Here is an 11,201-nt window from a genome sequence, read left to right as displayed (position 1 = left end):
AACGACTCCAGGTAACAGGACATTGAATACACAAAAGAAACCAGTTAAAATTTTCCAGCGTTATTTTATTGCTGAAAGGAGCTCAGAAATAAGAAAAGAAACACATAAAAGGGACAAACAATGAGACAAGAAGAGAAACAAAGGCCAATCATCTAATACTCCTCTCCCTCCTCTTCCCCCTCCACAGTGTCAGCTCCAACCTCCTCATAATCCTTCTCCAGAGCAGCCATGTCCTCTCTGGCCTCTGAGAACTCACCCTCCTCCATGCCCTCACCAACATACCAATGCACAAAGGCACGCTTGGCGTACATCAGATCAAACTTGTGATCAAGACGAGCCCAGGCCTCAGCAATGGCTGTGGTGTTGCTCAGCATGCACACAGCCCTCTGCACCTTGGCCAGGTCTCCACCTGGAACCACAGTGGGAGGCTGGTAGTTGATGCCCACCTTGAAACCAGTTGGACACCAGTCCACAAACTGGATGGAGCGCTTGGTCTTGATGGTGGCAATAGCAGCATTTACATCTTTGGGCACCACATCACCACGGTACAACAGGCAGCAGGCCATGTACTTGCCGTGACGTGGATCACATTTCACCATCTGATTAGCCGGCTCAAAGCAGGCGTTAGTGATTTCAGAAACAGAGAGCTGCTCATGGTAAGCTTTCTCTGCAGAGATCACTGGAGCGTAGGTGGCCAGTGGGAAATGGATACGAGGGTAGGGCACCAAGTTGGTCTGAAACTCTGTCAGATCCACATTAAGGGCACCATCAAAACGCAGGGAGGCAGTAATGGAGGAAACAATCTGACTAATCAGCCTATTTAAGTTGGTGTAAGAAGGGCGCTCAATATCAAGGTTTCTACGACAGATGTCATAAATGGCTTCATTATCCACCATGAAAGCACAGTCTGAGTGCTCTAGGGTGGTGTGGGTGGTCAGGATGGCGTTGTAGGGTTCCACCACAGCTGTGGACACCTGGGGAGCTGGATAGATGGAGAACTCCAGCTTGGACTTTTTGCCATAGTCGACAGACAGACGTTCCATTAGCAGGGAGGTGAAACCAGAACCAGTACCACCACCGAAGCTGTGGAAGACCAGGAAACCCTGGAGACCTGTGCACTGGTCAGCCTAAAAGAAAATAATGTATTTAAGCTTACGAAGATAAAGAATTCATATAATTTAATTACATTTCCTACCAAATAGTTGCTCACCAGTTTGCGGATTCTGTCCAGCACCAGGTCAATCAACTCCTTGCCAATAGTGTAGTGACCACGAGCATAGTTGTTGGCAGCATCCTCCTTTCCTGTGATCAGCTGCTCAGGGTGGAAAAGCTGCCGGTAAGTTCCAGAACGGACCTCATCTGAAACCAACCATAAATGAGATGACTTCAGACCACCAACTTCATTCACAGGCAAAATGATCACCTACAGTCCAAAACCTACCTATGACCGTGGGCTCCAGATCCACAAACACAGCTCTGGGGACGTGCTTTCCAGCCCCAGTCTCACTGAAGAAGGTGTTGAAGGAATCGTCTCCACCTCCGATGGTCTTATCACTGGGCATCTGTCCATTTGGCTGGATACCATGTTCAAGACAGTAGAGCTCCCAGCAGGCGTTGCCGATCTGGACTCCAGCCTGACCCACGTGGACAGAGATGCACTCACGCTGTGGGGAAAGATAAATGTTATTATTTATGAATTGAACTGTGGTTGGTTTTTTTTGCATTTCATTTATATCTTAACATGTTTTGTCATATTTCCCTTAGCATGTTAAGTACTTACAACAAAAAAGTAAAACATCTAAAAAAAAAAACTACAGACTGAATAAAATACAGAAATTTTATTCATATAACTATATTTGTGTTTGTCACATCACAAAACTCTCAATCTAACTGTTAGTAACAACTAAAAACAGTTATAACATGACATGCCAGGTAAAGATTTGCATGTGGACAGTAAAAACATGACCTCCCAATCCTAGAGAAATCACACTTGTCCCTACCAATATTTTAGCACTAATACAATTATTACATCCAGTCGTCTTGTTAATCAGAAAAATATGTGATATTGCTGGGGACATTTTCATTTGTTGCCAATGCAGATATTTATAAAACATGTCTGGCATTAAGTCATTTGCTGACCAATGTTAAAACCAAACCTACACTATCACAATTGCAATGAACTGTAAACATTAGAGATGATTTTGATAGATAGATAGATAGATAGATATAGATAGATAGATAGATAGATAGATAGATAGATAGATAGATTAGATAGATTAGATAGATTAGATAGATTAGATAGATAGATAATTAAAGTGTAAAAGTTTATGAATACAGAGTAATTCAGCTTGAGAGGATCTGAGTTTGGTCATGAAATAGTTCCCGGATATAAGCGCTCAGGAATGCGCTAAACCACGTGAACCAGACTAGTGATGGGCGATTTTCAATGAGTCACACATGTTTCGGAATCGGTTCATAAACGTTTTTTTTTTTTTTTTTCTCCCTGAAGTCTACTCTGTCAAAATTAATATAATGTTACATCTTAGAACGTTTTATATATATATATATATATATATATATATATATATATATATATATATATATATATATATATATATATGTATATATATATATATATATATATATATATATATATAGTTATATAGTTATATAGTTATATCTATATCGATGTAGATATACAGACATCATATAAACATCATGATACATTCTGTGTATAGGAATTGCTTTTGCATTAAAACATGATTTAATGCAAAAGCCTCGGGGATAATAGAACTCGAGAATCGGCTCCAAGAACACACCCAAAAGAATCGATTCCTTCATGAATGACTCCGACATTTCTGACGCATTTCCTTAAATCAACCGGTAAAAAACGTTCGTCGTAAAAATCTCAACTTAGTCAAGATATAGATTTAAGTATATGAATTCAATTTTAGCTAACGATTCAAAGTGATAAAACTACGAACATGTCAAATTTGTACTTAGTTTCTGTGTGATAATGAACTTGACTGAACCTCATGGCCATAAGACCACTGATTCACTAAGAAACTACTACATATTCGTAAACTTTCAAATAAATCATTAATAAATCGTGTAATCTTGCTAGTTTAATATTCGATTTTATTTAAACTAAAAACTAAAGATAGCTTATTTGAATTTTTTCTTTAAAAATTGTTTAAATTTTAATTAAAACTCTATTGAGATTTCAGACTAATCTGTGTGAATAACCGTTACAAATTCACTATACAGTCAGCTAAAATAACCACTGCAGACTTCCAGTGTATTATTTTTTATTATATTAATTATTTCCAAGTATTTTTACTAACAAATGACATTCAAATTATATAACAGTAAACCAGTGATGACTGTTCCAACTTAAATTAAAAGTATCATACTCACCATTTTGAAGCTGCTGTTTTAAATGTGGACCCAAAAAGGTTGATAAAGAGTGATAATGAGAAGAATTCTCACAGCTCGACTGTAATGAGTCTGTAGTGAGAATAGAAAATGGAGCATAAAATGACGGGCGGGTTTTTATACCGTCAGGCTCGAGAGTCACGAAGGCGGGGACAGTCCGGCTTCCTGTCGTTATCTGATTGGTGCAGCAGCGATACTCAGCTCCTCATTGGTGCATGTTCAATTTTAAAAAACAACCTCAAATGTCCTTTATAAATGTGGAACTGACTACAACACAGAACAACACAATACAGAACAAAGGCCCGTTTGAGAGAGAGAGAGAGAGAGAGAGAGATTAGATACATAGAGATTAGATAGATGGATGGATGTATGATAGATAGATAGATAGATAGATAGATAGATAGATAGATAGATAGATAGATAGATAGATAGATAGATAGATAGATAGATAGATAGATAGATAGATAGATAGATAGATAGATAGAGATTAGACAGATGGATGGATGGATGGATGGATGATAGATAGATAGATAGATAGATAGATAGATGATAGATAGATAGATAGATAGATAGATAGATAGATAGATAGATAGATAGATAGATAGATAGATAGATAGATAGATAGATAGATAGATAGATAGATAGATAGAGATTAGACAGATGGATGGATGAATGGATGGATGGATGATAGATAGATAGATAGATAGATAGATAGATAGATAGATAGATAGATAGATAGATAGATAGATAGATAGATAGATAGATAGATAGATAGATAGATAGATAGATAGATAGATAGATAGATAGATAGAGATTAGACAGATGGATGGATGAATGGATGGATGGATGGATGATAGATAGATAGATAGATAGATAGATAGATAGATAGATAGATAGATAGATAGATAGATAGATAGATAGATAGATAGATAGATAGATAGATAGATAGATAGATAGATAGATAGATAGATAGAGATTAGACAGATGGATGGATGAATGGATGGATGGATGATAGATAGATAGATAGATAGATAGATAGATAGATAGATAGATAGATAGATAGATAGATAGATAGATAGATGGATGGATGGATGGATGGATGGATGGATGGATGGATGGATGGATGGATGGATGGATGGATGATGGACGGACGGACGGACGGACGGACGGACGGACGGACGGACGGACGGACGGACGGACGGACGGACGGACGGACGGACGGACGGACGGACGGACAGACAGACAGACAGACAGACAGACAGACAGACAGACAGATAGATAGATAGATAGATAGATAGATAGATAGATAGATAGATAGATACATAGAGATTAGATAGATGGATGGATGGATGGATGGATGATAGATAGATAGATAGATAGATAGATAGATAGATAGATAGATAGATAGATAGATAGATAGATAGATAGATAGATAGATAGATAGATAGATAGATAGATAGATAGATAGATAGATAGATAGATAGATAGATAGATAGATAGATAGATAGATAGATAGATAGATAGATAGAGATTAGACAGATGGATGGATGAATGGATGGATGGATGGATGGATGATAGATAGATAGATAGATAGATAGATAGATAGATAGATAGATAGATAGATAGATAGATAGATAGATAGATAGATAGATAGATAGATAGATAGATAGATAGATAGATAGATAGATAGATAGAGATTAGATAGATGGATGGATGGATGGATGGATGATAGATAGATAGATAGATAGATAGATAGATAGATAGATAGATAGATAGATAGATAGATAGATAGATAGATAGATAGATAGATAGATAGATAGATAGATAGATAGATAGTTGGATGGATGGATGGATGGATGATAAATAGATAGATAGATAGATAGATAGATAGATAGATAGATAGATAGATAGATAGATAGATAGATAGATAGATAGATAGATAGATAGATGGATGGATGGATGGATGGATGGATGGATGGATGGATGGATGGATGGATGGATGGATGGATGGATGGATGGATAACCATCCAGCAGAACCAGAAACCTTGGCTGAATGCAGAGGTTCGCTCCCTGCTGAGGACCTGTGATGCTGCATTCAGGGATAGTGATGCAGCAGCACTTAGAGCAGCCAGAAGAAACTTGACGGTGGGCATAAAGAGGGCAAAGTCCACATATGCTCTCAAGATCCAGGACCACTTCAACTCGAATGACCCACAGAGCATGTGGAAGGGCATTAGATGTATCACAGACTACAAGAAGAATGATGCACAATGCCCTGAGGACCCAGATCTCCCCGACACCTTAAACACCTTTTACGCTCGCTTTGAAGTCTCCAACACCACCTCCCCCTCCCGGATCACCCCCTCCCCGGACGAGCCCCTATCCATTAGCATAACAACAGCAGAGGTGAGAAGAACATTGCAGAAAGTCAACCCCCGGAAGGCCCCTGGCCCTGATGGGATCCCAGGTAGAGTTCTGAGAGACTGTGCCTACCAGCTGTCTGAGGTCCTGACGGACATATTTAATATCTCACTGTCCCAGGCTAGAGTTCCATCATGCCTCAAGACATCCACAATCATCCCAGTACCTAAGTCCTCTTCAGCATCGTGCCTTAATGATTACCGCCCTGTTGCACTTACTCCTGTCATCATGAAGTGCTTCGAGAGGTTGGTCAGAGTCAGAGAGAGTCAGAGTCAGAGAGGTTTTATTGTCATTTCAGCTACATACAAGTACATATTGAAACGAAACAGCGTTCCTCTAGGATCACGGTGTAACACGGTACAAAAAGTGCAAGACAATACAAAACAGTGTAAAATACAACAATAAATACAAAAATCCTATAATAAATAACTACAAAAGATATTCCTAATTATCCCTAATATAAACAAGTAATTAGAAGACAGGACTAAAGACAAGTGTTAGTACATGATGGTGAATAGATGGTACAATGGTTCATGAGGTAGTGACATGTACATTAGCAGCGTAAAATTGGCAATGCCGATAAGGTGCCTAAAAAGTAAATAAGGTGCAAAAATACAAGTAAGGTGCAGAAATTACTTGTTCAGTTCCAGGAGGTGTGCAAAAAATGCAAGTAACATAGTCAATACAGGTTAGTGTGTGTCAGCAGAAAATTTCCGGAGGAAATTGTTACAGTACTGAGTTGAGGAGTCTGATTGCCTGAGGGATAAAACTGTTACACAGTCTGGTTGTGTTAGTCCGGATGCTGCGGTATCGTCTCCCAGACGGGAGCAGAGTAAAAAGTCCATGTGATGGATGGGTTGGATCGTCCACAATGCTGAGAGCTTTGCGGATGCAGCGGGTGTTAAAAATGTCTGTGAGAGATGGAAGAGCGACCCCGATGATCTTTTCAGCTGTCCTCACTACTCGCTGGAGAGTCCTGCGGTCCGACGCAGTACAATTTCCGAACCAGACAGTGATGCAGCCGCTCAGGATGCTCTCGATTGTTCCTCTGTAGAACGTGGTGAGAATGGGGGGTGGCAGATGAGCTTTCCTCAGTCTTCTCAAAAAGTAGAGACGCTGCTGGGCTTTCTTGGTGATAGAACTGGTGTTGAGGGTCCAGGTGAGATTCTCCTCCAGATGAACACCGAGAAATTTGGTGCTCTTGACGATCTCAACAGATGAGCCGTCAATGTGCAGTGGGGAGTGGTCCCTTAGTGTCTTTCTAAAGTCAATGACCATCTCTTTGGTTTTATCCACGTTCAGAGACAGGTTGTTGACTTGGCACCAGTCCGTTAGATGTTGTATCTCCTCTCTGTACGCTGACTCATCGTTGTTGCTGATGAGTCCCACCACAGTTGTGTCGTCTGCAAACTTAACGATGGAATTCGAGCTGTGCATTGCTGTACAGTCGTGCGTAAGCAGAGTAAACAGCAGTGGACTGAGCACACAGCCTTGGGGAGCGCCGGTGCTCAGTGTGGTGGTGCTGGAGGTGTTCTTACCGATCCGGACGGACTGAGGTCTTTCAGTCAAGAAATCCAGGATCCAGTTGCAGAGAGAGGTGTTCAGGCCCAGCATGCTCAGCTTTCCAATTAGATGCTGAGGAATGATGGTGTTGAATGCTGAGCTAAAGTCTATGAACAGCATCCTGACGTGTGTTCTTTCTGTCCAGGTGTGTAGAAGCCAGGTGAAGTGTAGTGGATATGGCGTCGTCCGTTGAGCGGTTAGGACGGTACGCAAACTGCAGTGGGTCCATGGTGGGAGGCAGTAGTGTCTTAATATGCCTCATGACTAGTTTCTCGAAGCACTTCATGATGATAGGCGTGAGTGCTACGGGACGATAGTCGTTGAAGCATGACACAGATGACTTCTTTGGCACAGGTACGATGGTGGTCATCTTGAGGCACGTTGGAACGATGGCGCTGCTCAGGGAGATGTTGAAGATGTCAGTGAATACATCTGCCAGCTGGTCTGCACATCCTTTGAGCACTCGGCCAGGAATGTTGTCTGGTCCAGAAGCTTTCCGGGGGTTGACTCTGTGCAGAGTTCTCCTCACGTCCGCTGTGGTGAGACGAAGCACCTGGTCGTCACAAGGTGGGATCATCTTCCTCGCCAACATGTTGTTCTGCGCCTCGAACCGAGCGTAGAAGTCATTCAGCGCATCTGGAAGGGAGGCATCACTGTCACAGACAGGTGGAGTCGTCCTGTAGTTGGTGATGGCCTGGATGCCCTGCCACAAGCGCCGTGTGTCACCGCTGTTCTGGAAGTGGCTGTGGATGTTTTGGCCATGTGCGCGCTTTTCTTCTCGGATTGCCCGGGACAGTCTGGCTCTCGCTGTTCTCAGAGCTGGCTGGTCACCTGCTTTAAAAGCGGAGTCTCGGGCCCTCAGCAGTGCACGCACCTCTGTAGTCATCCACGGCTTCTGGTTGGGTCTGGAAGTGATGGTTCTAGTGGTAGTGACGTCCTCAATGCATTTGCTGATGTAGCAGGTCACTGAAGTCGTGTACTCCTCTAGATCGCCGTATGTTGCAGCCTCCCTAAACATGTCCCAGTCAGTGCACTCAAAACAGTCCTGAAGAGCAGAGATGGATCCTTCTGGCCAGGTTTTCACCTGTTTCTGTACAGATCTGGAGCGCCTGACGAGTGCTCTGTATGCTGGAATTAGCATTACAGAGATGTGGTCTGAGTATCCGAGGTGGGGGCGGGGCTCCTCCCGGTACGCACCGGCAATGTTCGTGTAAACATTATCCAGCGTGTTCGCTCCTCTCGTAGCAAAGTCCACATGCTGATGGAATTTAGGGAGAACAGACTTGAGATTTGCATGATTAAAATCCCCAGCGATAATAAACAGTCCGTCTGGATGAATGGTCTGCAGTTCGCTGATGGCTCTGTAAAGTTCGCTCAATGCTTCCTTCGCGTTCGCGCTGGGCGGAAGATACACCGCGACAATAAGCACGCTGGTGAATTCCCGTGGTAAATAAAAAGGTCTGCATCTAACAATAGCAAATTCCACCATCGGAGAACAGTACGCCACAACAAGCACAGAGTCCTTGCACCATTCGGTGTTAATGTAAACACAAACGCCTCCTCCTCGTGTTTTACCGGACTGAGCTGCATTTCTATCGGCGCGATATGATGCTAGCCCGTCTAGCTGAATGGCACTGTCTGGAATGTTGTCGCTAAGCCATGTTTCAGTGAAAATTTAAACACAACAGTCCCTGTACTCACATTGGGTAATTTGCTGAAGTCTGATACAGTCCAGTTTATTCTCCAGAGAGCATGCATTTGCGAGGAATAACGATGGTAGAGCCGGCCGGCTTGGGTTAGCTTTTAGCCTAGCACGGACCCCGGCTCGCTTTCCACGCTTCTGCTTCCTCGAGCACCGCTTGCGGCGCCCCCTCCCCCGGTCACCTGCTTCAGGTAACACCGAGGACTGCAGGCCTGGTTCGCGAAGTAGGCAGAGTTCATGCAGAGTTCGCTGCAGATCATCTTGCAGGTTGGTTTCTGACTGTTTTCTCAATTGTAGCAGTGTCTGGCGGTTGTAAACTAAGTCAAAAGTGGTTTCCATATGTTTATAAACAAAACTGTCCTAAACAAACTTACAAACTTTTCCTGAAAACAACAAAAAAACACAGTTTTTCGACCCCAGAGCGGCCGCTGCGTGTTAACGCGCCGCCATCTTGGATTCAAGTCGAGGCATCTGAAACAGACTATTGATGTAGCGGGGGATTTACACCAGTACGCATACAGACGTAACCGGTCCACAGCTGATGCCATCGCTGCTATAACTCATCAGGCCCTCACCCACCTGGAGAATAAGGACTCCTACATGAGACTGCTGTTTCTGGATTTCAGTTCTGCATTTAATACCATCATCCCGCAGAAACTGGTGTCCAAGCTGAAATCACTGGGAACTTCTTCATCCCTGTGCAACTGGGTCCTGGATTTCCTGACCTGCAGGCCACAAAGTGTCAGGATCAACAACAACACATCCTCCACTATTATCCTGGGGGATGTGCTCCCCCCAGGGATGTGTGCTTAGCCCACTGTTGTTCACTCTGATGACCCACGACTGAAAAGCTCAATCTAAGAACAACCTCGTGGTTAAGTTCGCAGACGACACAGTGGTGGCCGGACTCATCACTCACGGAGACGAGTCGGCATACAGGCGGGAGGTAGAGGACCTGACATGGTGGTGTAGGGAAAACAACCTCATCCTCAACGTCCAGAAGACCAAGGAGATGGTTGTGGATTTCTGGTTGTGGATTTCTGGCACGCCCCCCCCTTCCCTCTACATCGATGGTGCAGCTGTGGAGATGGTACCCTCTGTCAGGTACCTCGGGGTACACCTGACCGACACACTCACCTGGCGCACCAACACCACAGCTGTCACAAAGAAAGCCAACCAACGCTTGTATTTCCTGAGGAAGCTGAGGAGGGCAGGTCTTCACACAGACATCCTCAGGTCCTTCTACAGCTGTGTGGTGGAGAGCACCCTGACCACCTGCCTCACTGTGTGGTATTCTGGCTGCACTGTGGCAGAGAAGGAGGCGCTGCAGAGAGTGGTTAAGTCTGCACAGAGGACAATCGGATGCAGCCTACCACCCATCAGTGACATTTACACAACCAGATGTAGGGAAAGAGCCACCTGCATCCTCCGTGACCCCACCCACCCTGCACATGGACTTTTCACCCCCCTTCCCTCCGGAAGGAGGCTGCACTGCATCCAGGTAAAAACATCTAGACTGAAAAACAGCTTCTACCCAGATGCAGTCAGACTGTTGAACTCTTCTACTCCCCATATACTGAACATCTTATCAACACAATCTACCATACTGGACACAACTGGCACACTGTCACTTTGACAATCTTGGGATTGTTGCTGCTAGTTTTTGCTGCTACACCTTTGAAATCATGCACTTTAGTAAACATAAGCTGCTGCAGTTGTTGTGCAATACTTGTAAATACTTTGTACTTGTACTCTTTTTAGTTTCTCAGTTTGTTCTAAATTTTTATTACTTATCATAGTTTATTCTATATTATTCTATATTTTATTCTATTTTATTTCCTTCATGTCACACACACCGAGACCTGGGAAACTGTATTTCGTTCTATCATGTACGTGGTTGAATGACAATAAAGCTGAGTCTGAGTCTGAGTCTGAGTCTGAGTCTGAGTCTGATAGATAGATAGATAGATAGATAGATAGATAGATAGATAGATAGATAGATAGATAGATAGATAGATAGATAGATAGATAGATAGATAGATAGATAGATAGATAGAGATTAGATAGATGGATGGATGAA

The 11,201-nt window shown here is 43.0% G+C and overlaps 1 protein-coding gene across 1 annotated transcript; it reads right to left on the bottom strand.

Moving 5' to 3' along the window:
* Positions 1–44: 44 nt before the first annotated feature.
* On the bottom strand, positions 45–3,527 carry LOC134333356 (tubulin alpha chain-like). Its single transcript, XM_063015309.1, has 4 exons — positions 3,418–3,527; positions 1,442–1,664; positions 1,211–1,359; positions 45–1,127 (listed from the first exon to the last, which is right to left on the bottom strand). Exons 1-4 carry the CDS (start codon positions 3,418–3,420, stop codon positions 153–155), a joined length of 1,350 nt encoding a protein of 449 aa, XP_062871379.1. The 5' UTR covers positions 3,421–3,527; the 3' UTR covers positions 45–152.
* Between the last annotated feature and the right edge of the window lie 7,674 nt (positions 3,528–11,201).

Source organism: Trichomycterus rosablanca, chromosome 19, assembly GCF_030014385.1.
Source record: "Trichomycterus rosablanca isolate fTriRos1 chromosome 19, fTriRos1.hap1, whole genome shotgun sequence".
Lineage (NCBI taxonomy): Eukaryota > Metazoa > Chordata > Actinopteri > Siluriformes > Trichomycteridae > Trichomycterus > Trichomycterus rosablanca.
The sequence above is the reverse complement of the archived record's forward strand: the minus strand, read 5'-3'. Positions and strand labels throughout refer to the sequence as shown.